Genomic DNA, 25,404 nt, shown 5'->3' on the forward strand with positions numbered 1-25,404 from the left:
TGCCTTTGAATCCCTTCTTTGTGTGAGCAGCTCGGCTCTGGGATGAGCATAATCCTTATTTACAATAAATTAAGCTTATCTTTGCACTCTGGGGTACCTCCCACAACGATGGCAGATTGATTTCACTTCCTGCAGAAACACATTTGCCTGCACTACTCTCAGGGTCTGGCTTCCCTGAGAGCCTCCCTCCCCTCCAGTTCTGTTCCTACAACACTCCTGCACGTGGAAATCCAGCATTTACCTTTTCCTATTTTCAACTCAAAGCCCCAGACCATGAGCCTGTCCTAGAAGAAAATTAGCTTGTGCTAATTTAATGACAAAAAAACCCCAAACACTGTGGCACAAATTGCATGGGACTTTTTTTATTTTCAGTGTTTACAGAGATGGAAATAAATACAGGAAAGAGGAGAAAATCTTTTAAAAGAAATCAATCAAGCCTTCAAACAGGAAAAATTGTATCCAAGAGCTGCTTCAAACTGGCCACCATTCCAGAGATCAGGAATAGGGTAACAGTAATGGGAATAACTCAAGATAAGCATTGCCACAAACCAGTGTCAGGAGACAAAATAACCACACTACAGCAGGAGTCTCACATATTTACAACATACCTATCATACAAAACCAGTGGGAAGTGTTTAGGGAGTCATTTCTTCTGTGTCCAGCTGTAAGGTACAAAAGATTCACCAGAGGGTTTGGTGGTTTAGTTCCTCTCCCCAGTATCCACAGAAGTGTTTCTGTTTTTGCCAAAGTTTAGAAAATCCTTTGTATTGCAAGAATTTTTCATCCAACCTGAACTTCTCTGTGTCTCCACCCTTGGTTGTCATCAGCACTGGCACGCACTGGGGCAGCTGGTCAGAGGACAAAGAGTTTGTGAAGCTCTGCCTGGATTTTTATCGGTGCTCTGACCTGTAGGCTGGGAAAGTGTCTGTGCGCTGCAGCTTCAGCGGGCTGGAAACATCTTCACCGAGAGATGAGAAAACAGAACAGCCCAGTCAAACACAGGCACCCCAATCAGTGATTTACAAACTGATCAATTCATTAATTATCAAACAGAACACCCCAGTCAAACACAGCCACCCCAGCCAGTCATTTACACACTGATCAATTCATTAATTATCAAACAGAACACCCCAGTCAAACACAGCCACCCCAGCCAGTCATTTACACACTGATCAAATCATTAAATCTAGCCCTGCTCCGTCTGCTGCTCCAGCTCAGAAATATCCACACAGATTTTCTTTACCACTTCCATCAGAACAGAAACTCGTACAAAGCAAATTAATTTTTTTTCAAACTTCTGAAATTTTCTTGCTTTTAAGATGTAAAAATGGTCTTTTTGATCATTTTTTCCCACTCTAACAAGCAAGATATTTTTCTAAATATAAAACAAGTGGCTTGTACCCCTGCAGTCTATTTATCTTGTGCCAGCTCCACGCTGAATTACTGGTTTAATAAATGGCTCTGTGGAAAGGCACAGCAGGGCCAATGCACAGACTGTGCCAGGGGCTGCCACAGCAGCTCCTGCTGCCATGCCCTGACCCGTGGGACAGCTCTGAGCAGGCAGGGAATGCTGCTTTCATCCTGCATCCCTCCTCGGCATGGAGCTTTCCATGTGCTGCCTGCCCCCTCTAGTGTTGGACAGAAAGAACCAAGAAAAACATTTCCTTTAAGGAATTTTTGGGTTGGTTTGGTGGTTTTATTTGTTTTGTTTGGTTTTTTGTGGGTTTTTTTTTTTGGTTGTTTTTTTTGTGGGTTTTTTTGGTGTTTTTTTTTGTTTGTGTGTTTGTTTTTTGGGTTTTTTTGGGGTTTTTTTTTGGCTTTTCAATTCTGGAAACAAGCACAACTCCACGGAGCTGCACTTGGCCAGCTCTGAGCATCTGGAGCTCCAGCAGGGGAAGCACATCAGCAGCACAGGGCAGCAGCTCAGCTGGGTGGCACCCAGGAGTGCCACCCCACTGGTGTCACCCCCATGGAGCAGAGCAGAATTAGGGCTCAGTACCACCCCCATAAATGCCACCCCCATGAGTGTCACCCCCATAGAGCAGAGCAGAATTAGGGCTCAGTGCCACCCCCATGAGTGCCACCCCCATGACTGTCACCCCCACAAGTGTTACCCCATAGAGCAGAGCAGAATTAGGGCTCAGTGCCACCCCACTGGTGTCACCCCCATGGAGCAGAGCAGAATTAGGGCTCAGTGTCACCCCCATGAGTGTCACCACAATGAGTGCCACCTCCACATGTGCTACCCCCATGGAGCAGAGCAGTGTTTGGGCTGAATGTCACCCCCATGAATGTCACCCCCATGGAGCAAAGCAGTGTTTGGGCTGAGTGCCACCCTGGGGCGGGTGCCAGGTGTGCTCAGTGCCACCCTGGGGCGGGTGCCACGTGTGCTCAGTGCCACCCTGGGGCGGGTCCCAGGTGTGCTCAGTGCCACCCCGGAGCAGGTGCCAGGCGTGTCAGTGTCCTTACCTGGCAGGCCCAGGAGCTGCCCCGTGCTGTGCTGCCGGGTGATGTGGTGCCAGTAGGCGCTGCGGGGCAGGGGCACCACGGTGCCCAGAGACACGGCCCGCTCGCTCCTCCTCAGCTGCAGCTGCAAGGCAGGACAGGCTCAGGGACAGCTGCAGCAGTGCCACAGCATCCCCATGCAGGGCTGCCACTGCACGGGCTGCAATTCCATTATGGACACAGCTCAGGGACAGCTGCAGCAGTGCCACAGCACCCCCATGCAGGGCTGCCACTGCAGGGGCTGCAATTCCATTCATGGAATTGCAAAAACCTATTCATGGCGATTTTGAAACATAAATTTTAAGGAATATTATATTATATTATATTATATTATATTATATTATATTATATTATATTATACGTTATATTATATTGTTATACTATTTTATTGATATAATACATTGTAATGGAATGCAATATAATGTAATTAGTATATAATGTAATTAGTATATAATGTAATTAGTATAATATCATGTGATTAGTATAATATCATGTAATAAATTTAATAGTATAATATATGTGACTGATATAATATGATATTACATAATTAATGAAATATAAAGTAATAATTATTATATTCTAATAATATAATATAATCTATGTTATTGATAGGATATAATACATTGTAATTGAAAGCAATATAATCTAATGTAATAAATATAATGTAATTAGTATAATAGAATAGACTGCAATGTAATGTAATATAATTAATACAACATAATATAATGTAATGTAATGCAATATATAATAACATAGTACCAATAACATATAAGAATAGCAATACTAACAAAACTACACTGACAATGCTGCTGATGGCAGTAACAGGAACAGCCCCTGTGCTGATGCCCAGGGTGGATCCCCTCCCGGTGCCCCAGCAGCTCCTACCATGGAGTCCTTGGCGCTCTGCAGCAGCCGCTCGTGCTGCTCCGCTATGGCCAGGGCAGCCGAGTGAACCTTCTGGTAGATGGCCTCCCCCTGCCTGGTCTGGAAGATGAAGAGCCCTTCTCCGGTGTCACACATCCTGCAGGGCACAAGTGGCAGCTGTGGGGGCAGTTCCCAGCCCGGCAGAGCCTCCCCGTGCTGCCCCCGGGACAGGGATCCAGGGGAACAGGGAATTCCCACCCCACTGCTCCTGCCCTGCCTCAGCCTGCAGGGGAAACTCGGGAGCACTTCGGGAAGGAGGTGAGATAACAGCGGGGATTGATCAGAAACCCTCTGGGGTAAGGTAACAGTGGGGATTGATTGATCAGAAACTGTCCAGGGGTAATGTCACAGTGGGTATTGATTGATCAGAAACCCTCCAGGGGTAAGGTAACAGTGGGTATTGATTGATCAGAAACCCTCCAGGGGTAAAGTCACAGTGGGGATTGATTGATCAGAAACCCTCCAGGGGTAAGGTAACAGTGGGTATTGATTGATCACAAAGCCTCCAGGGGTAATGTCACAGAGGGGTTGATTAATCAGAAAGCCTCTGGGGTAATGTCAGAGTGGGGATTGATTGATCAGAAACCCTCCAGGGGTAATGTCACAGTGGGGATTGATTGATCACAAAGCCTCTGGGGTAACATCACAGTGGCAACTGATTGATCAGAAACCCTCCAGGGGTAATGTCACAGTGGGTATTGATTGATCAGAAACCCTCCAGGGGTAATGTCACAGTGGGGATTGATTGATCACAAAGCCTCTGGGGTAATGTCACAGTGGGTATTCATTGATCAGAAAGCCTCCAGGGGTAATGCCACAGTGGGTATTGATTGATCAGAAAGCCTTCAGGGGTAATGTCACAGTGGGTATTGATTGATCAGAAAGCCTTCAGGGGTAGTCACAGTGGGGATTGATTGATCAGAAAGCCTCCAGGGGTAATGTCAGAGTGGGGATTCATTGATCAGAAAGCCTCCAGGGGTAATTGCACAGTGGGGATTGATCACAAAGCCTCCAGGGGTAAAGTCACAGTGGGTATTGATTGATCAGAAACCCTCCAGGGGTAATGTCACAGAAAGGTTATATTTGTTTCAGTATTTTTATTGGACATTTTGGGAGGGGTTATGTTTGTTTCAGTATATTAATCGGGGTGTAGAGGGATGCTTATATTTGTTTCAGTACTTTTATTGGGCTTTTTGGGAGGGGTTATATTTGTTTCAGTATTTTAATTTGGGTTTTGAGGGATGTTTATATTTCTTTCAGTATTTTTATTGGGCTTATTTGGAGGGGTTATATTTGTTTCCATATTTTTATTGGATTTTTTGGGAGGGCTTATATTTGTTTCAGTATTTTTATTTCGCTTTTTGGGAGGGGTTATATTTGTTTCAGCATTTTAATTTGGGTTTGGGAGAGGGTTATATTTGTTTCAGTATATTAACTGGGGTTTCGAGGGATGCTTTTATTTGTTTCGGTATTTTTATTGGGATGTTTGGGAGGGGTTATATTTGTTCCAACATTCTAATTGCTTTTGGTTTTTTTTTTTTTGAAGCAATGGGTCCATTATCCCTGGGAACCCTCTGGGAATGTTTGCAGCAGCCCCAGGAAGGCAAAGCAGAGGAAATCCTGCACTTACCTGCCTGCCTCGAAGGTGAACCAGGCTGGGTCCCGCCCGTAGCGCCGCAGGGCACTGAGTGGCCACGAGACCAGTTTGACTCTGGGATTCTGGATGTCCCAAAGACAGATATTCTCAAATGTTATCTGCAAGGTACATTCCCCATGCACATCTAAATTAGGGGATGGCATCAAATACACATTGAATCTCTCTGGGAGAAAAACAAAAGGTTAGTCTAAAATCCCTGCCCAGCAAGTCATTCAAGGAATTTCCTATTTTCCATCTCTATTTCCACTTAGAACTATTCATTCCCACGCAAAGAATTCCCGCCTGTAACTCTGTGAACTCCACAAATGCTGCACCCAAAGGGCATCAAATATTTGTGTGTGCACTCAGAGCCTGAGGAGAAGTGCACCAGCATAATCCTGGTATTTGCAAACAGCTCACAAAAGTTGTGTGCAATTTGTGAATAAATCCATTGCTGGTGCAGGTAATGAGCTCGTTTGCACAGGGAAGTGGAGTAGCCACAGGCTCAGGTTTTGCATGCAATTACTGTTATTTATTGTTCTCTTTACAAAGCCTCAGTCACTGACATCACACCAAAAAAACCACACAACATATAGTTCCCATCTCCAGGAGCAACTAACTCATCTGAGAAAGGGAAGCGCTACTCCAAAATGTTTCTAGATAACTTATTTTTCTGGTAGCAATTAAAAGCCAAAAATAAACCCCCAAACAACCAAAACCACCCCCCCAACCAACAAGGAGGGCTTGGAAAAATATTTCCAATATCCGCATGTACAGTCAAAAAGGCTTGAAAATAATGCAATTAAAAATCCAAAACGTAAAAATGTCTGTACCTACCACTCTGCTCCCTCTCTACTCCAGATGCCAACAAGTCAGGCTCTCCAAGGCTAATGTCATTAATTCGAGTTCCCAGGCACTCCATCTGCAGCACCTTGCACCACTCATCTGCCTCAAGCTCTGCAGAAATGCCCAGAAAATCTCTGTGTAGGTACATTATATTTGTAATTTCAGACTCAGTGCTCTGAGGTTTTCTCAGGAGCGTGGCCGTGTCACCCACCTGAGTCACAAGCAAAGGTTTTGGAGGTGTCATCACTGAAATAAATGCCCACTGCGTGTTTCTTTGTGCTTTTTGGCAGCCTCGAGATATTCTTCACGTTGTTGAGCTCTGTGACCTGAAAAAGCACAATTTGGGATTTTAATGAGAGGCTTGAAGAGACCTGTCTGTTCTTGGCTGGGCAAGGGGAGGAGAGGAGGGGAAAAAGAGGGAGAAAAAGGTGAGGCAGCATCAGCAGGCTCAGGATGTCTGTGGTGGCTCTTGAGGAGATGCAACCAGGAATCACCTGGGAAATTCTCCCACCTCCTCCAGCTCTCCGAGACATCAGTGTGACACCATCCTGATGGAATTGCAGCCAAGGGAAAGGTGGAACCAAAGCTGCCTCCAGCCTGAGCAACATTCACACCAAGGGCACGAGAAAAACCAACCTGGCGCAGCAGAACCAAAGAGAGGTGAGATGGAAACCCAAATTCACCCACGTGGAGCTCCAGCACTCCCAGCTCCAGCACAGAGGAAAAAACAATGGTGAAAAGCTGCTCCCTACATAATTTTTTTTTTTTTTTTGAGGGAAAGTTGAGGATTTGTTGGACTGGTCCACTTCAAAAAAAAAAAAAAAAAAAAAAAAAAAAAAAGGCAAAAATAAAATCACAGTTTTCATTATCACAAAGTCTTTTAGTGTTAAAGATTCAGAAACACAGAGTTCTGTTTTTTGGTTGCCAAACAATGATTGGAAAAATAGTTTTTACACACACAAAAATATAAAATATGGTATTAACTTGTACACAGCTTTAGTAAATACATTACACACTGATTTCATTTTTCTAAATGTGAACCTTTCACCCTCACAACCCCTGAGTAATGCTTCGAAATTTGGCTGAGGAGGAGGTCTTCTGGGAGATTAATTGCCCCCATGATGAGAACAGATAAACCATTTCCCAGGAAACCCCAGTGTAACACAGAATGGAAAATGTTATTGCTTGCTCCTGCCTGCACATCTCTGACCTGCTGAGTATAAATAACAGATTAAATTTTATATAAAATCATGGAAGGGTTTGGGTTTGAGGGACCTAAAAGCCTATCCAGGCTGATCTCTTCTCTTCTCTTCTCTTCTCTTCTCTTCTCTTCTCTTCTCTTCTCTTCTCTTCTCTTCTCTTCTCTTCTCTTCTCTTCTCTTCTCTTCTCTTCTCTTCTCTTCTCTTCTCTTCTCTTCTCTTCTCTTCTCTTCTCTTCTCTTCTCTTCTCTTCTCTTCTCTTCTCTTCTCTTCTCTTCTCTTCTCTTCTCTTCTCTTCTCTTCTCTTCTCTTCTCTTCTCTTCTCTTCTCTTCTCTTCTCTTCTCTTCTCCTCTCTTCTCCTCTCTTCTCCTCTCTTCTCCTCTCTTCTCCTCTCTTCTCCTCTCTTCTCCTCTCCTCTCCTCTCCTCTCCTCTCCTCTCCTCTCCTCTCCTCTCCTCTCCTCTCCTCTCCTCTCCTCTCCTCTCCTCTCCTCTCCTCTCCTCTCCTCTCCTCTCCTCTCCTCTCCTCTCCTCTCCTCTCCTCTCCTCTCCTCTCCTCTCCTCTCCTCTCCTCTCCTCTCCTCTCCTCTCCTCTCCTCTCCTCTCCTCTCCTCTCCTCTCCTCTCCTCTCCTCTCCTCTCCCTTCTCTTCTCTTCTCTTCTCTTCTCTTCTCTTCTCTTCTCTTCTCTTCTCTTCTCTTCTCTTCTCTTCTCTTCTCTTCTCTTCTCTTCTCTTCTCTTCTCTTCTCTTCTCTTCTCTTCTCTTCTCTTCTCTTCTCTTCTCTTCTCTTCTCTTCTCTTCTCTTCTCTTCTCTTCTCTTCTCTTCTCTTCTCTTCCTCTTCTCTTCCTCTTCTCTTCCTCTTCTCTTCCTCTTCTCCTTTTCTTCTCTCCCATTTTCATCTCTTCTTCTCTCTGCTCTTCTTTTCTCTCTTATTTTCTTCTCTCTTTCCTTCTTTTCTCCTCCTCACAAACATTCCACAGAATTCCCCTGGGTGGAATTTTAGTGGAAACACCAAAACCCCCTGAAAAGTTCCTTTAATTCTCTTGAAGCCCTGAACCTGGTGCCTCACTCCTAACTAAGTTAAATGCTAAGTTAGCTAAGCTAACATTAAAATAAATGTTCAACAGCTCCCTCCTAGCAGAGTGCTCAGATTTGAAACATTTCAGTTGCTACCGATAGAGTTTTGCCTGGAAAACAATTACAAGTTCCACAATCCAATTTTCCATTTGGATTATTCCAGAGGCAGACAGAAAAGACTGTGTGAATGACTTCTGCTGTTTCAAGGCAAGATTAATACAATGGGATTAAAACCCAGAGCCCCTCCAGGGCTCGGTGCAGTCCTGTCAGCAGGACACAATTAGCTCAGTTTTTATTGGAATATTGAGGATTCTTCTGGCACATCACAAAGTCAGAAGAAATAAGAGTTTCTTCCTTCCTCCGGTATTATTTTGTTCAAGAATGTGGCAATTTGTGTTGCTTATTTACGTTTAACAAGTGAAAATCAGACACTCACCTGAAAACAACTCTCTGTGCAGATTTTCTAGCCTGAATTCTAATTATTTTCCCTCTCTTGTGGGACCAAAGGAATGACGTGGGCAATTTGCTTTGCGTATGCAAATTCCCAATTTGCTCCATAAACCCCATCTGACTGTTCTCACATAACCTTTATTTTAGGGCACTGTGACCTTTCCACTTTTAAAAAATAGAGCAAGATCAGATTAGAAAGGATTTAAAGGTTAATATTACACCCAAAAAAAAGTGCTTATTTCTGGTCTGCACCTCCAGTGGTGAGGATGTCCAAACCCAGGCCCTGTGCAGAGATGCAGCCAAGGACACAAATGCAAATATTTGGGGTTCTCCAAAATAACAGGAGCAGCACCAAGGCAGTGCTGGAAACCCAAAATTCCCAAGGAGAAGGAAAGGAGCTGCATCCTCAGCCCCTTGGAATTGGTGCCACCACAACCAGGGCCCTTCCAGCCCCTCTGCACCAACAAATCCCAGAAAATCTGGCATTTTAATCCAGGAAAAAAGGACAGCTTCAGAAGGGAACACCTGAGTGAAGGAGGCAGGTGCTGCTGAGAAATGAGCTCCATTCATCATTTTCCTTTTTCCCCCTTTTAGGGTTTTATGATCGATTAAACCTCTCCTGAGACTGATGGGCTGAGTGAGGGCTCCTCAGGTTTTGTATTTTTAGCAATTATTTTATTTTACCAATAATTTTCATCCGTTGTTTTATCAATTATTTTATTTTATCAATAATTTCTATCAATTATGGTATCAGTAATTAACAATTATTTCCATAAGAATCACTCAACTACAGCATCATCAGCTTTCAGCAGCACTTCAGAATCACTCCAGAGCCCAGGTAAATGGAAATGGATTTGTACAAAATGTTTAAAGTTTGGGAGAAGGTTTATATAGGGTGTATTTGGATGTAAATTTTGATATAAGAAATGTTAATTTAGAAACATTATGGAATAGGATAGATATCGTTGAGAGGGAAATTGAATTGAAAATAAGTTTTAAAGGCTAGCTTTGTAAAAAATATTAGGTATTTTAGAGAAATAGAATGATGAAAGATGTATTGTAGTGGGACGTGTAAGAGGTAATTACAGATGATTAGTTTTAAGGTATTTGTAGTATAGTGTAGTAAAAGTTTTATAATGTCACCAAAATCCCAACATTTTTATAAAGATCACCAAAATCCCAACATGTTTATAAATAATATCACCAAAATCCCGACATTTTTATAAATGATATCACCAAAATTTTTATAACCAAAAAGCAGGTGGAAAGCAGTGAGTGTGGAAGACACTGCCATATTCTTTGTTGGGTGTTTTGATCAATAATTAATTATGATTTCCATAAGAATCATTCAGCTACAGCCTAATACAGAGCAGCAGGGACAAGTTCTCTTTTTCCAGCAGCTCACATTTAATACTCTCAGAAGCTCCATCATTCACATTTAAATTTCACACATTTACAAGGCTTATTTTATTAAAAAAAACCTGCATTTTTATCCACCTGTGCTCTTCACAAATGAGCCCATTTTGCCCAGGAATGCCATTTAATATTCATTAGCTCCCTCTCAGTGAGGTTTGTTAAAAATAAAGGAGACCTGTCAGTTTGGAGAGCTGATGACTCCAAACCAGAGAACAGCCTCACTCAGCAATCTCAGCTCTCCCTCTGCCTGAGAATATTCTCAAAATCCAAATGAACCCCAGAAAATCAGAATTTTCCCACTTTTCATCCCCCTGGAAGTGTCCAAGGGTGTCCCTGAGTGATCTTAGAGCTCCTGTGCACATGACTGGCAAAATTCTGATAAAAACCACACCAGATTTGTGTGTCAGCTCTCAGGGACTGATTTTGCACCTTCATTCATTCCTGTCAAATCAGCTACTAGAGTAATCCAGAAATTAAAGTGATAGGAGAAGCCATAGTTTGAAATGAATTAAGTGCAAAGTTTGGCTTAAAACTGAAAATTCCTCTGATCCAGTGACCTTTCCATGGTGCTTTACTCTGCAGAGCCAGGCTGCTGTGGGTTAAACACCTGCAAGCAGGTGCTAACCTATGGAATTTCATGAAAGAAGAGAAGAAATTCCAGCCTCGTTCAGCTTCCTCTTGGATTTCATATCCATTTTCCAAGGTGCTGCTGATATGTTGCATTGGCACAATGGAAAAAATAGAGATTTGCATCAAGAATTGACAGAGTTGTAATATATAATTATATATATATAATTATCTATGATTATATAAATATTATATATAAATACATATATATTTATATATAAATATATGGATATTTTTATATATTTTTATATATATATTTATATATTTTTATATATATACACAATAAATGTAGTGTTTGACACAGGGCTGAAGTTCTTACACACACTGTGCAGCCCTCACACAATAAATTTAAAAAATCTCATTACTTCTGGAAGTTGCCTAATAGAAATGTGAATTATTTCTGGGCCTGCCTTATTAGCAATAGGGTTTTATGACCAATCAATCCCAGACTCTGTGGCATTCAGAGGCAGGATTCCCCCAGGATTTCCTCCTAAATGCCTGTCAGAGTGAGTGCAGAGCAGCCTCCAGCTCCTGGGAATTCATGCCCACAATCCCTAACCTGCACTTTCTGCCTACAATTATTATAAATTAAAAGGTTTCTGATTTCCACCTCCATGCCCAGGAGAATGGCACGTGGAAATTCTCAGGTGGGTGTGAGACGTGCATCATTCCAGAGCAGTGGCTGGAGGGAAATTCTTCATTCTTTTAAATACCAGTGAATTTAGCAGAGCTTTTCACAGCACTTTTTACAGCATCACTGCTGTAAAAAGGAGCTTCGTGTCTGCAGCTGCCTCCTGTCTCCCCACAGAGGCAAAATCCCACAAAAATGGGAACTCCAGGAGCCTTTAGCATTCCCCTGCTCCCTGGGATGGCTCTTCCTGCAAATATGAAGAGCAGGAGCCACTGCAAAGTATTTCAGATGTGATTTTAAAGGGCTGAGGAGAGGAAAGGCCAAATGCTTTAACAAAAAAGTCATTTTCCACTTGCTTAGTAAGATATTTGCTAGAAAGAACATTTACTTCGCCTCTACTTCACTGAATGAAAGCACACACAAAGGTTTAGGACATTAAGAGTTAAAAAACAAATTTTATTTTCAGGCTAAGTAATACACCAAACTTTAGATTTTAGTAAGTAATAAATGCAATCAAGCAATGGAAGTTGGAGAAAACCTCGTGCCTTACCTTGTGGTAGCACCTGAAGTAGGCAGCTCGTTCATCTGAGAACTTCTCCAGCCTCTTGGGCCCTTTGCTTGAAGCTTTTTTGAAGACTAACCAGCATCTCTGGTAAATCTGGAGACACAAGAGAATAAACTTGGCATATTTTACCTGAGAGTCACCCACAGCTGCTAACAGGGCATGAGGCTGTAATCTGGTTTCTGGCTGCATTCAGAATGCACAGTGCTACTCAGGATTGCAAAGGTTTTTTCCATCAAGTTACAAACCCAGCTTTGGCACTGGCCAGGACTTGCTGCGAGGCCAGGGCACACAGAAATGCCTGGCAGACCTTTAGGAATCTGTGCACCTTTAACTCTTGTTAATGCAAGCCACAACAGATTGCTGCTGCTCTGAAACATCACTTCAGGTCTTTTCTCTTCAAACACCGTCCCCAGCTGGAATTACATCAGCCAGAAGTGGGATTTTTGTTAAAGGTTCAGGCTCAGAGCTATTTCTCCAGATCACCTTCAAACACCTGAGAGCTGGGTGGTGTTACCATTTTATAACTATGTGCTTTGGTGTTACCAAAAACTACCTGTGCTGTGTTTACCATAACGTGCCAATATCTGTCATTTATGTTGGACAGCGTGTCTCTACCTTAAACCAATTAAAAAGTGTCACCATCACACCAAGACATGGAGGGCAAGGAGAAGGAGAAGAAGGTCAGGACATGCCCAAATCCCTCCATCTTGTCCCCTTGAACTCCTTATTTTAAAACCCTAAAATTCTACTTTTCCACCCTGTGTTAACTCAACTACCACACTACTCAAACCCTTGTGGTTTGTAATTCCTCACACAAAGTTGGCAGCTTTTTCCAGGGGCTAAAATTGAAGCCACAGGCGTTTGTGACTTGGTGCCAGGGTCTGGGACAGCCAGAGGGATGTGCTGGGCTCCCACACCACGGATCACAGCAGGTGCCAATAAATCAGGTGAGCACCATGTCCCCCTCAAACCTCTGCACTTCAGAGGCTGCAGATTACAGACCCTGGCAGCTGATGAAGGAGTCGACAGTGAAATCCCTCTGGCACAACCTCTGCAGGGCTTTGCAGGGCAGGGGAGCCACCTGGAGCAGCGCTGAGGACCTGGAGGGACAGGGACAGCCGGGAGGGTGGCACTGAGAGTGAGAGCTGACAATGGAAAATGTCTTTAAAGGAGACAGGGCTGGGGTTTAGACCTTGCTTATCCCACTGGAATATCACAAGTGTTCTGTAAGGGAGTCCTTTCTCTCTCCTCCACTCAGAGCACACTGGGAGATGCTTCTTAAATCAACCTAAAAGGCTTTAAAAAAGCAAGATTGAGTCTCCAGACTGCTCTCCCTGCAAAACTGATGACTTGGATGTGGTATCGTTAGAAAGAGCATTATGTGAAATATTCTTCCTCTTTTTTATGCACCTACAGCCTGCAAAGTGTAAGTTTGCTGGCTTGTTGGGGTTTTATTACAGACCATTTCCAGAGCAGGTTATAATTCAGGGCTGCTTAAGGCCATCAGGGGAGAGAAGAGCCATTCCAAAAGAAGAGCCAAGAAGCACTGACAGCAGTGACAGCTGAAAAAAAGCAGCCAGGCTGGACCTAAGTATCAGATTTGGCTCCTTGAACATCTGCTAAGCTTCGTACAGGGGCACAGTTAATTCTGGGCATGGAACTGGAGAGGAGAGGATCAGCCTGGGACTGCAGCTGGGCAGGAGAACTAGTGAAGGCTTCCCTGGAGGCTACAGCTGGGCTCTGTGCAGGCAGCTGGTGCTGCCAGCAGCTGGATTTGCAGCTGGATTTGCAGCTGGATGTGCCGCCCTGCTGGGCCAGCCATGGCACAATCCCTGGAACCAGCCCCGTGTGGGAGCAGGGAGCTGCAGAACAGTGATTCCTGTGTGCCACTCCAACCCCACAGGCTCTGGGGCACTGCTGCAGCTCATTAGCAGCTCACAGAGCTCGCTAATTAGGGCATGGGATGCTCTGGCTGACAGCCATCCCCAGCTCTGCCAAGGACAAGCCAGGGCAGCAGGGTGCTGGGACCTGCCCCATGCCCGGGGCTCACAAACTCAGCTTTTCATCCCCCCACAGTGCACAAACAGCAGCAGGAGCTGCATTTCAGAGCTGCACTTGTTGCACTTCAGAGCAGGACTCGTAATTTTAAGATGACACCTAAGGAGACCCCCAAAAAAAAGGCAGAAGTTGCAGAATACAAGCTGGGTTTGTCCATTGAGCATCCAGAGCCAGCCACGGGAGAAGGGCTGGAGCTGCTCCATCCTTGAGCAGCCCAGCTGTACCTGAAAACAGGATAAAAAACCTGCAAAACTCGGGTAATGATGTTTTTAGGAGCTGCCTGGAGAGCTGAGACGACAAAAGCCCCTCTGCCCAGCACATCTGGACTGATCCTGCCCCTCTGCCCAGCCCCATGAAGCACATCTGGAGTGCTGTGCCCAGCTCGGGGCTCCTCAGGACATAGAGCTCCTTTTTGGGGGGTTTTGTTTTGTTTGTTTTTGGGTTTCTTTTGTTTGTTTGTTTTTGTTGGGTTTTGGTTTTTTTTTTTTTTAATTTAGGGGAAAGGACCAATACTGACTGAAGGAAACACTGAATTAAACAAGGATTCCAGAGGCAGTATTTCCCTGGTGGAATTCCCTTTTCCACTGGCTCCTGCAGCCCTCCTGCCCTTTTCCAGGTTGCTCAATGGACAAACCCAGCTCGTATGAATTTCTCATGTCCCAGTTGGGTAATTAAAGACAAAGGTCAGAAGTTCATTCCTATTCAGGAAGATACAAACTGGAGAAAGCTGCATTAAAAATTCTATACAAGCCTTGCACTCCTCCATTTACCAGGAAATAGCCACTTGTATTTTACCACAAGCACTGTGCCAGGAGTCTGCTACTCAGTGGGATGAGTTAATTCAGAACATATTAATCCAGAACATCAGCAAACATCCCCCCTCACCTTCCTGGAAACATTCACAGGAAAATTTCCTTTTCCAAACACAGAGAAGTCATTGATAGTTCCCCAGACAAACATTACTTGGCAAGTAAAGGGACAATTTAACCTCTTACATTGACATTACTGAGGGGAAATTCCACTTTTTACCCTATTGATCTTCTGAACTGAAACAAGTGACATTATTATCAGTAAAACAACAACAAAAAAACCCACACCAATATTCATTTCAACAGCTTGAACTCTCACTGGTATTTCTGACAGCACTTGATGAAGCCAGACAAAAAGATAATGGAACAGTCCATCATCTCCCACAGCATTCCTGAAGCTACACAAACACCAAATTAAGATGTCAGGCTCAAATTAAGATGTCAGTCTCAACCCTTGCATCTGTTACTTTCTTTCAAGTGTTTCCACAGCCACTGCAAAATGTTATTTATCCCTGATCTCACTCCAGGGCAATGTCCCTGCCCGGCAGTGCGAGAATTTCCTTCACACTGGGGAAGGAATCGATGATGAGAAGGCACCAGAATCACCAAAGAGTAAATTTCACCTGTTTGCAATTAGGTTTCCCTTCTCTTTCTGCCTGTACAATCATCCCTGACACACCCTGGCAGGGCTGGGGCTGTCACCTCCAGAAATCACCGATTTTTCTGCCAAAGGAAGAGCAAATAGAGAAAAGAGACCCAGGATCCACAGCCAGGTCAGGGGAGAGTTTGGGATAAAGGAGAAAGGGCCAGATTTGCTTTAAACTTGTTACAATAAAGCATCTTTAGAAGAAGATTGCAAATGGGTAAGAGGCACTTGTTAGGGAGTTAGTTCAGCCCATGAAAACCTTTGGAATTGATTGCTTGACTTCACAAATTAAAGCCCATATTCCAAAGGACACAGAAGGTGATTTATCTGAAAACAGGCTGGAAAGCCAAAAAAAGCCACCCCCCCCTCCTAAAAGGTGCCAGCATCAAAGGCAGAGTTTCATACTCCAAATCACAATCTGTGTATTCTTCTGGGGGAAACCAGGAATAGTCCTGAGGTTTGTCCTTTTTGGGTTTTGATGGGGTTCTTTGGGAACAAATCAAACCCCTCATCACTCCGTGCTGTTCTCACAAGCCAAACATTAAAAGAAACAAAATGTAATTCCACCACGGGAGCTGCAAAACTTCCTTTTACCTCCTCCAGAGCCAGGCTGAGCGCCCTGATCCCCCAAGACAGGGGTGACACAAGGTGACAGCACCCAGAGGACAAACCCTTCTCCAACCCCAGTCCCAGAGCTGACCCCATAAGGACACGGACCTGGACTCTCATCCCATCAACTCTGTGCCACAGAAAACCCAAAGGGGACACAGAAAACCCAAAAGGGACACAGAAAACCCAAAAGGGGCCACAGAAAACCCAAAAGGGGCCACAGAAAACCCAAAAGGGGCCACAGAAAACCCAAAAGGGGACACAGAAAACCTAAATGGGGACACAGAAAACCCCAAAGGGGCCACAGAAAACCCAAAAGGGGCCACAGAAAACCCCAAAGGGGACACAGAAAACCCAAATGGGGACACAGAAAAAACAAAGTGGACACAGAAAAAACAAAGGGGACACAGAAAACCCAAAGGGAGCTGCTCTGGTCTTTACTGGGATCCCTCCTCCCCTCATCAGCTCCAGGAAAATGCTCCAAATGTTCTGGATCCCATCCCCGCTGCCACTGACAAGCTCCAAGCAATAAGAAATCTTAATATCTGTGAATATATTCTAACACCTTATCTAGCAGCTCGCTAGAACTCTGAATTTCCAGTGGGATTAATATCCTGCAGGTTGCAGTTGGTGCCTGAGAAATCTGTTCCGTTTTTCCCTGTCTCCAACTTCCAGACTGAAAGGAGCTGCAGAGGTGAACAGAGTTTTATTAATAAAGCTGCTTCAAATGGAGATACAGGCAAATTTTTTTCCTTCTCCTTCCCCCTTCCCCCAGCCTTACATCATTCTTCTTTCCAGTTTTCACAGCTCAGGCTCTAAAATCCTCGTATTAACTTGCTGGCACATGTATCCAGGCACCAAATCTCTCCCACCATATGGTTCCAGTCCTGCAGATTGTCTCTCCCCCACCCCGCCTCTCCTCCCACCGGCTTTCACAGACTCAGAGCTGTGCAGAACTTGTCAAAGTACATGTCACAGGCAACGTGCAGCACCAGTCTCCTCAATGAAGCTGCCACAGGACTCACTTTCATCAAAATCAAGCTCAGCAAGCCCCAAGAGCTTGAGTTTCTCTGCAGCTTCCCACAGGCAAGCGTTTCTGCTGAATTGGACAGGTCCTGAGCTTTCTGCAGGAGTTCCTCCAGATTTCCAGGCATGAGGCAGAATGTGAAAAATGCATATTTTATGATTGGCTTTTCGCAAATATTACAATGAATATTATATGTGTAATGTCAGAAAGTTATGCTGTATTAATTCTCTTAAGTAGTGTGTGAAATGTAGTTTTAGTTTACAACATAATGTTAAAATAGAGACTATGTATGTGGGGGAAGTTTTCTTTTTAGGAATGGATACTTGCTTCGAGGAACACCTAAATCTTCCAAAGGAGAGGAATTTATGGCTTCTTATCAGAAGAAGCTAATTTCTTCAGGCCTTGCTCAGACTCAAAGACACCAGAGGATTAAAGGAAACAGTTAACATACAACAGACAGAGTTTCTTGTTTTAAATAGAATGTATGCATAACCATGAAAGATAAATGAATATGCAACAAGTGTATTGTTTTAAGGTTATTCCTTTGTTCACAAGACATGCTTTCTGTGACTTAGTGTCCAAGAGCATCCGGACGTCCGTAATTCTTTGCTTTTTATTGTCTTGTAATTGTCCTAACACTAAACTTTGTTACTCTAATTGTATTATTATTTTTATAACCATTTTATTATTATTAAACTTTTAAAATTTTAAAAACCAAGTGATTGGCGTTTTTCACACAAGTTTTCCCATCTAAATCGAGGGTGTGCAGCCAGCACTGGTGGACAAAACTGCTGGATTTTCCCAGTTTAGTCTTGCACCTGGCCACCGTGTAACTGGGAAATCCTGACTCAAATAAACACAGGAAGGCTTCACATCCTCCTCATTTCAGGTGAAAGTTTAATATTGCCAGAAAATCACTAATCAAAGCAAAGCAGGCAATTCAGAAAACTAAAAACTATTTTTTTTTTCGCTGAGTTTTTTAATCAATTCAGAAATACTTGAGCACTGCTGACACCACTTCAGCATTTCCTAGGAACAAAGAGCTGGCTGGGAAGTTGGGCAGGCTCAGCTCCCTCCTGTCACAAGCTGAAGGCTGAATTACTACAGATCCCTGCAGGGGCTGGCCAGGAGTGCCCTGATGCTGGAGGACACCCCTGACAGCACATTCTTTCCCCCTGATGTGATGAAGATGTTTTGGGCCACTCAGGCCCATCAAGCACAGAAACCTGAGCCACACAGATCCGATTTCTGTCCTCAACGAGGGTCACACCAAAGAGGGAACAATTCCAGCGCTGTAGTCCCAGCAGTCACATCTTCCACCAGAGTTTAGCAGGGATACAGGACGGGGAAGTTCAGCCTGGACAGGGAGTGCAACCCAAAAAGTGAGTCTGGAAGCAGCACACACCACTGAGTCCCTCAGCTGCCTCGTCCCTTGTACAGCTCCTCGTGCTCACCAGGGCTACAAACCCCCCCAGTTCCAAGATCTGCTCCTGTTTGGATTTTAATTGGTATTTTTAACTGAGCCAGCCCAACCTAAAGAGAAAGCCCAGGTGTGTTCACATCACCCCCACCCCAAAAATGGAATGTCCAGACCAGGCTTTCCATCAGGGAAACATCTCCATGATGCACTCCCCCTCAGGAAGGTCACAGCTGTACCACAGAATGAGGCATTATCTCAAAATCAGGAGCACAAAAATTACTTTTTAGACAGAGAGAAGCCACAAAGCAACAGCCCTGCTTCATGCCCAGATATAAATCCCTTAACCAGCTGAGAGCTGCAAAAGCACTGAGTGTCCTCCTCCCCACACTCAGGTGCTGGTGGTCCCTGACAGAATCCCTCCTCCCAAGGCAAAGCTGATTTTCTCCTGGCTGAAAGAACTCTGTCAGGTTGTGCTTCTGCCCTGTCAGCAGTTCTCCAGCACACAGCCTCCTGTGTGTCACTGCTAATGACACACCAGCCCCACACCGCCGGCTGAGGGAATTCTTTTCTTCCCTGCAAGGATGGAAAGAGTGGGGAAGAATGAGCTTTCTGCTGAATATATTTGGCCGTGCAGAAGACACACGTGATACAAATGTTGCTATGGAAACTATTCTATTAAATAATATTCAATTAAACTCACACGTTTGAAGCGCGCAGAAAGAGTTCAGGTGCAAAACTAATTAGCCTAAATTCAATTTTTGGCATTACAAAGTAGGGCCTTCCAGAACTGTCACGTTCCTTTTAGAAGAGGTTTGGATTGGAGCAAGCTGCTTCTCTGCACCTCTTTCATCCCAAACGTGGCACCTGCACCCCAGTTCCTCAGCAAAGTCAATTCTGGAGGCAATTTGTGGCTCCCAGTTCCCTTGGAGATGGAATTGCCACAGCATTGTAGAGGCAAAGGCAGGAGCTGAGCTGCATTCAGCCTGGAGAGACACAGCTCTGATTACAGCTGTGCCACCAGAGCTGGGAATGGATTTCAGCGACTCCCACTCACATCCTGCCACATGAGATCCCTCTCCATGAACCAGCAATCCTGCAGGGCTGCACAGCCTCATCCTTCCTGGGGTTTGCACAGCGTGGGGAAGCCGGCTGGCAAAAAGTGACTCTTTTATACTATGAAGGATTTTTTTCACTTCCCAGCTCCTGGGTGCCCTCCCAGCACAAAAACAACCTGTTGGCATAAATCCTTCACCCCCTGAAGGAGCCACATTCAGCCACTGGGTGAGACTGAATTCAGGCTCTTGCTGAAGCCAGGAGCTCAGCCAGCTCCAGGTGTCCCATCCCACCTGAAGGAAGGGGCACCAAGGAGCAGGGACACGCTCCAGCCCTGCCTTTAGAGATCCCAGACTGATCAAAATCACCCATTTCTGCTGGGCTGCTGCACATCAGGGCCCTGGGCTGTGAGCAGCTCACAGAAAATGCTCCAGGAAGAATCTGCAGCCACATCTGCTCTCAAGCCGTGGGCCAACACTTCCCAAACTGGAAACTAAGCAGCCCTGAATTATAACCTGCTCTGGGAATGGTCTGTAAAAAAACCCCAGCAAGTCAGCAAACTTACACTTTGCAGGCTGTAGGTGCATAAAAAAGAGGAAGAATATTTCACATAATGCTCTTTCTAACGATACCACATCCAACTCATCAGTTTTGCAGGGAGAGCAGTCTGGAGACTCAAGTCTTGCTTTTAATGTCTTTTAGGTCGATTTAAGAGGCACCTCCCAGTGTGCTCTGAGTAGAGGAGAGAGAAAAAATTGCTCTTTTACAGCTGTCACATGCACATCTCCTAAAAGGGCATCCAGCACTTCCTCAGCAGCAGCACCCTCAGAGTGGTCTGGAAAGCCTTAATAAAGGAAAGGCACCAGCACTGACAGCATTTACAGCTTTTGTGGGCTTAGATAAACCTTAGTCACATCTTCACTGAGCTGCACTGTTACAGCAAGGAAAAATGTGTCACAGTTTCATTTTACTCATCCTTTATGCCAGAGCAAACTGAACGCTGATGTGTATTCAGTGATGAGACTGAATCAGGACACACCAGTTGTGCCCAATTTACTACGAGTGCTCCCCGAATGGCATTCCCCCAAAATGCCACAGCATCTCACGGTTTTACAGACTGAACCGTGCCTGCGAGTGCAGGGATGAGAAATCCAGCCTGATGGAAGACTTCTCCACCTTTCCTGTTTCCAAAACAGCCTGGGAGATGCAAGTTCCCAAAACTGTGGAGAAGTCATTGCCCATGGGTACAGCAAGAGAAGGGAATTGTAACTGCAGGGAGGCAGCAAAAGCTTTCAGAGCACCACAGACATTGTCCCAAAACCACAAATTCTGAGCTGCCAACCCAACAGCTTTTAATAAACACAAGAAATGAGGTCTTGAGAGGCTGACAGAACAACTGAAATGTTTCCTATACACAAAGCCTTCCTCCAGGTGCATCCCCCCCTGAGCCAGAATCCCTTAGGGACACGGAGGGAGCCCCTCTGTGTGTCCCATCCCCTGCCCTGGAGGAGCAGCCCTGGAATTTCAGAACTCATTCCAGCCCTGCCACTCCCGGCACATCCAGCGCCCACAGCCGGAACCGGGAACACCCAGGGCAGCAGAACAACCTGAAAATACCTTCAATATTAAACCAGCAGCTAAAGGGGGCTGCGGGAATTTTCATTTCGCTCAACTCTGACAGCACCGAAGACACGGCAAAGCTTCACCTGTCCCACGCAGGAGCACAAAGCCCGAGTGGCAGCAGGAACCGGAGCACCTGAGCGGCTCCAGAGCGCTCAGCTCTGCCCGGAGCTCCCCCATCCCCATCCCCATCCCCATCCCCATCCCCGGGTCCCCCCGGAGCAGCACCCCGAGCTCGGGGCACGGACAGCGGGAGGAGGCGGCACAGCATCCCCGGCTCCCGGCGGGAGAGAGAGGAGAAAAGGAATATATCCATCCACACCTATGTATACATGTGCCTTCATTTCTCTCTCCTCGTCTTCTTGTTTCCTGCGGAAAAACCCACCCAGCTCAGTTTGCAGAAAGAGGACAAAGGAGTGGCAGGGGGAAAAAATAAATAGAAAAAAAAAAAAGACATAAATAGGAAAATGGCCATCCCTGGGCAGGCTGCACCGGGCACTCACCCCCAGCCGCCGGCTCCGGATGCGCACGTAGCCCTGCTTCACGATCTCGTTGAAATTGGAGGCCATCCTCGCCCGGGACAGGCGGCGGCGGCGCCGCTCAGCCCGCCCGCATGGCCGAGCCGAGCCGAGCCGAGCCGTGCCGTGCCGAGCCGTGCCGGCCGCGCCCGCAGCGACAGCTCCGCCCGGGGGGGACGGACAGACAGACAGCACCGCCCCGAGAGGGACAGACAGCTCCGCCCGGGAGGGACGGACAGATAGACAGCACCGCCCGGGAGCGACAGCACCACCCCGGGAGGGACGGACAGACAGACAGCTCCGCCCCGGAGGGACAGCACCACCCCGGGAGGGACAGACAGCACCGCCCTGGAAAGGACAGACAGCACCGCCCGGGAGGGACGGACAGACAGACAGCACCGCCCCGGCAGGGACAGCACGACCCCGGGAGGGACAGACAGCTCCGCCCGGGAGGGATGGACAGACAGACAGCACCGCCCGGGGAGGGACAGCACCGCCCCGGGAAGGACAGACAGACAGACAGCACCGCCCTGGAAAGGACAGACAGACAGCACCGCCCGGGAGGGACAGCACCACCCCGGGAGGGACGGACAGACAGACAGCTCCGCCCCGGAGGGACAGCACCACCCCGGGAGGGACAGACAGCACCGCCCGGGGAGGGACAGACAGACAGCACTGCCCGGGAGGGACGGACAGACAGCTCCGCCCGGGAGGGACAGACAGACAGACAGCATCGCCCGGGACGGACAGACAGACAGCACCGCCCGGGCAGGGACCGCACCTCCCACCGCCCCGCCCCGGCAGGGACCGCCCTGCCCCCGGAGCGAGCCCGGAGCGATCCGCATCCCCTCTCCAGCATCCCGCAGCACTCCTGGAGCGATCCGCACCGCCCCGGAGTGTCCCGCATCTCTCCGCACCCGCCCCGAGCGCCCCGGGCCGGGGACAGAGCTGTCACAGCTCCCGGTGCCACCGCCGCCGCTCCATCCCCGCATCCTCGCCCCATCCCGCACCCCGCAGCCCCGCCGAGGGCACCCCGAGCAGCCCCTCCGTGCTGGGCCGCCTGCCTCACGCCTGTGGCTTTCCCAGAAAGACTTTTGGGTGCTGAAATTCAGGCGGGATTCTCCGGAATCTCCTCCCAAGGACGAGGATCGGGTAACCCGAGCTGCTGCCCCGTGCCTCACCCGGGGAAATGTCCCAGGAGCCTGAGCTGTGTTTTTTGTGGGCAATTTGACCTTACTCCGGTCGCAGTAAGGACAGACCTTGCCTGGCACCGGGCCCTGGGGTTGCCTTCTGTGGCTCCAAGTTCTCCTTGTCCCAGAATGTGCAAACAGTGCCAAGCACTCCGGAGATGCAGCAGAGAGGGGCTCTGGTGGCTCCTCACGGGTTACCTGCCAGTGGCACGCTATAAATACCATGTCCTGGAAAAGGGACTGCTCAGCTCTGCAAAACAGCTTTTAATAGAGCCACAAATACAGCCCAAGGAGGTCAGCCAGACACGGGGCTTTGACTTGGGAATTCTCCTGAGCTGGAAATCAGAAATGGGACAGCAGAGATGGCAGAGCAGGGATAGAGCACACCAGGGAGAGCAGCCCCAGCTGGGCTGAGCTCAGGGCTGCGGGGAAGAGCTGCCCATATTTATTTAGGTCACAGAATCAAAGAATCATGTAGGTGGGGAAAGATTATCGAGGCTAAATCCATTTCTGACAGAAGTGGTTTGGATGTGTGGCTCCATCACTTCGGGCAGCCAGGAGTGATGTGGTGGCAGCGTGGTGCTGGCAGCTCTTGCTTGAAGAGGTGCTTGTGCTTTGTGAGGCTTTGCGCAATATTAATTGATGGAGTGGATTTGGGAGGGCTCTCCAGCTGAAGGACTGATTCACTGAGGATAGAGGAGGCAAGTCTGCACTCCTCACTTTGGGGTTTTACACTTCCCGCTCCTTTTCACAGAGCTTTCTTTACAGAATGCATCAAATAAAACAGCTTCAGCCAGAACCAGCAGAACCTTCCACCCCCATGCACCAAACCACGCCAGAAATTAGAGGAATATTCTAAGGTAAATCTGAAATATGACCTTGAGGACACCAGATCAGAGGGATGGAGCATCTCTCCTATAAGGAAATGCTGGAAGAGCTGGGATTGCTCACCTGGCCAGGAGAAGCTTTGGGGTGAGCTCATGGTGGCCTCACGGAGCCTGAAGGAGCTGCAGGAAAAATGGAGAGAGAATTTAGACAGGGATGGAGGGACAGGACACAGGGAATGGCTTCAAACTGCCAGAGGGGAGGTTTGGGTTGGATATTAAGGAGGAATTGTTCCCTGTGAGGGTGAGGAGCCCCTTGGCACAGGAGCCCAGAGCAGCTGGGGCTGCCCCTGGATCCCTGGCAGTGCCAAGGCCAGGCTGGAGCAGCCTGGGACAGTGGGAGGGATGGAACAGGATGAGCTTTAGGATCCCTCCAGCCCAAACCATCCCATGAAATCCCCACACAGCAGCTGCACGTGGCAAAGCCCAGGCTGCAGAATTACTGAGAAATGCCCTTTTGTTCAGCACTAATGCTGGAAACATCAAGTGACTTCTAAACCCAGGATTAAAAAATAACAATAATAAACAAACCCAGAGAGGCTTGGCTGGGTTTCAAAGACATTTGGAGCAGGGAAGAAGTGACAGAGCCTCTTTAGTTGGCTTTTCAACAAGTTTAGACGTTTCTTCTAATCCCTGGCAGGACCTGTAAACACTCACTGCTGGTTTCATCAGTCACTGGCAAATTCCTGCAGGTAAACACATTCCTGAGAGCTTGGCTAAGTCAAGGTGGATTTAAGCCTGTGCTTATTCTTTGATGAATTAGGATATTAAAGGCCACTTACATCTTCCCTTTGAACAGCATAAATCCCTTACACACGCCACGGCTCAAAGAGAAAATGCACTTGAATTCCCATGTGGGCAATACATTCCAAGAATGTGCCAGAAAATCTCATTGTTCAGGTTTTCCCCTTGGTGCTATCTCCAGAAAAAAAAACTTGTTTCCCACTTTTTAATATGTAAATGTGGGCCCTGGTTGGTTTGACAGGAATCCTTTCCTTTCCCTGGGCTCTGCTGACCATCAGCCCTCACCACAAGGAAAGGCAGCACTAAATTTATCTTCATCCACATTCCAAACTGTCAAAAACCTCTTTAATAAGCTGTCACTGAAATTCTTTTCCTTTTAATGCCAATATTTTTGCTATTATTTCTGGAGAATATAAGAGCCAAGGGTCACTTTGAAGCACCAGCCTGTTGTTAATAATTTAAGTGGATTACTGTTATATTTTAATCTCATCAAAACTCATATTGTGCTGCCCTGCAATGAGCTCATTGCTTTTAACCCCCTGCAACCACATATCACAAATTTTAACTCAGTTTTCCCCAAAATGCCATCCTGATATTCGAAAAGGAAGTTACATTTATTTTATTTATCTGCAGCATGAGACCCTTGGCTCTTCCTAAGAAATAACAGCAATAATATTGGCAATAAAAGGAAAATAATTTCAGGATATTATTTTGTCATGGCTGAAATCCGCCAAACATCTCTGGGACTTCCCAAATTAAAGGATAAAATACTACTTAAATTCAGGAAGCAATATTTACCATGGAAGTTATTTCCTGAAGTATTTCCTGATTAAAAATAAATAAATAAATAAATAAGGAAGTTTCTCATTTGATCACCCTGAAATGATTTTCTGGAAATCTATAACACAGGTCAATATTTTTTATTAAATGCTCCCCTACCATTTTGCCT

At 46.4% G+C, this 25,404-nt stretch overlaps 1 protein-coding gene and 1 long non-coding RNA gene across 3 annotated transcripts; both read right to left on the reverse strand.

Moving 5' to 3' along the window:
* Positions 1 to 346: 346 nt before the first annotated feature.
* Positions 347 to 21,804, reverse strand: DOK5 (docking protein 5). 2 transcript variants are annotated; one of them, XM_030288645.4, is made up of 8 exons: positions 21,623 to 21,804; positions 11,863 to 11,970; positions 6,123 to 6,237; positions 5,903 to 6,022; positions 5,060 to 5,210; positions 3,391 to 3,526; positions 2,470 to 2,590; positions 347 to 958 (listed from the first exon to the last, which is right to left on the reverse strand). In XM_030288645.4, the coding sequence occupies exons 1-8, from the start codon at positions 21,686 to 21,688 to the stop codon at positions 891 to 893; spliced, it is 885 nt and encodes a 294-aa protein (XP_030144505.1). In that variant the 5' UTR covers positions 21,689 to 21,804; the 3' UTR covers positions 347 to 890. The 2 variants fall into 2 exon arrangements, with proteins under 2 accessions (XP_030144505.1, XP_030144504.1); XM_030288644.4 differs by having other exon boundaries at positions 5,060 to 5,249; positions 21,623 to 21,802.
* On the reverse strand, positions 17,985 to 21,567 carry LOC140680358 (uncharacterized). Its single transcript, XR_012051556.1, has 2 exons — positions 19,147 to 21,567; positions 17,985 to 18,700 (listed from the first exon to the last, which is right to left on the reverse strand). It is a non-coding gene; the product is annotated as an uncharacterized lncRNA (long non-coding RNA).
* Positions 21,805 to 25,404: the final 3,600 nt, after the last annotated feature.

The sequence above is a fragment of the Taeniopygia guttata genome, chromosome 20 (genome assembly GCF_048771995.1).
Source record: "Taeniopygia guttata chromosome 20, bTaeGut7.mat, whole genome shotgun sequence".
NCBI classification, from domain to species: domain Eukaryota; kingdom Metazoa; phylum Chordata; class Aves; order Passeriformes; family Estrildidae; genus Taeniopygia; species Taeniopygia guttata.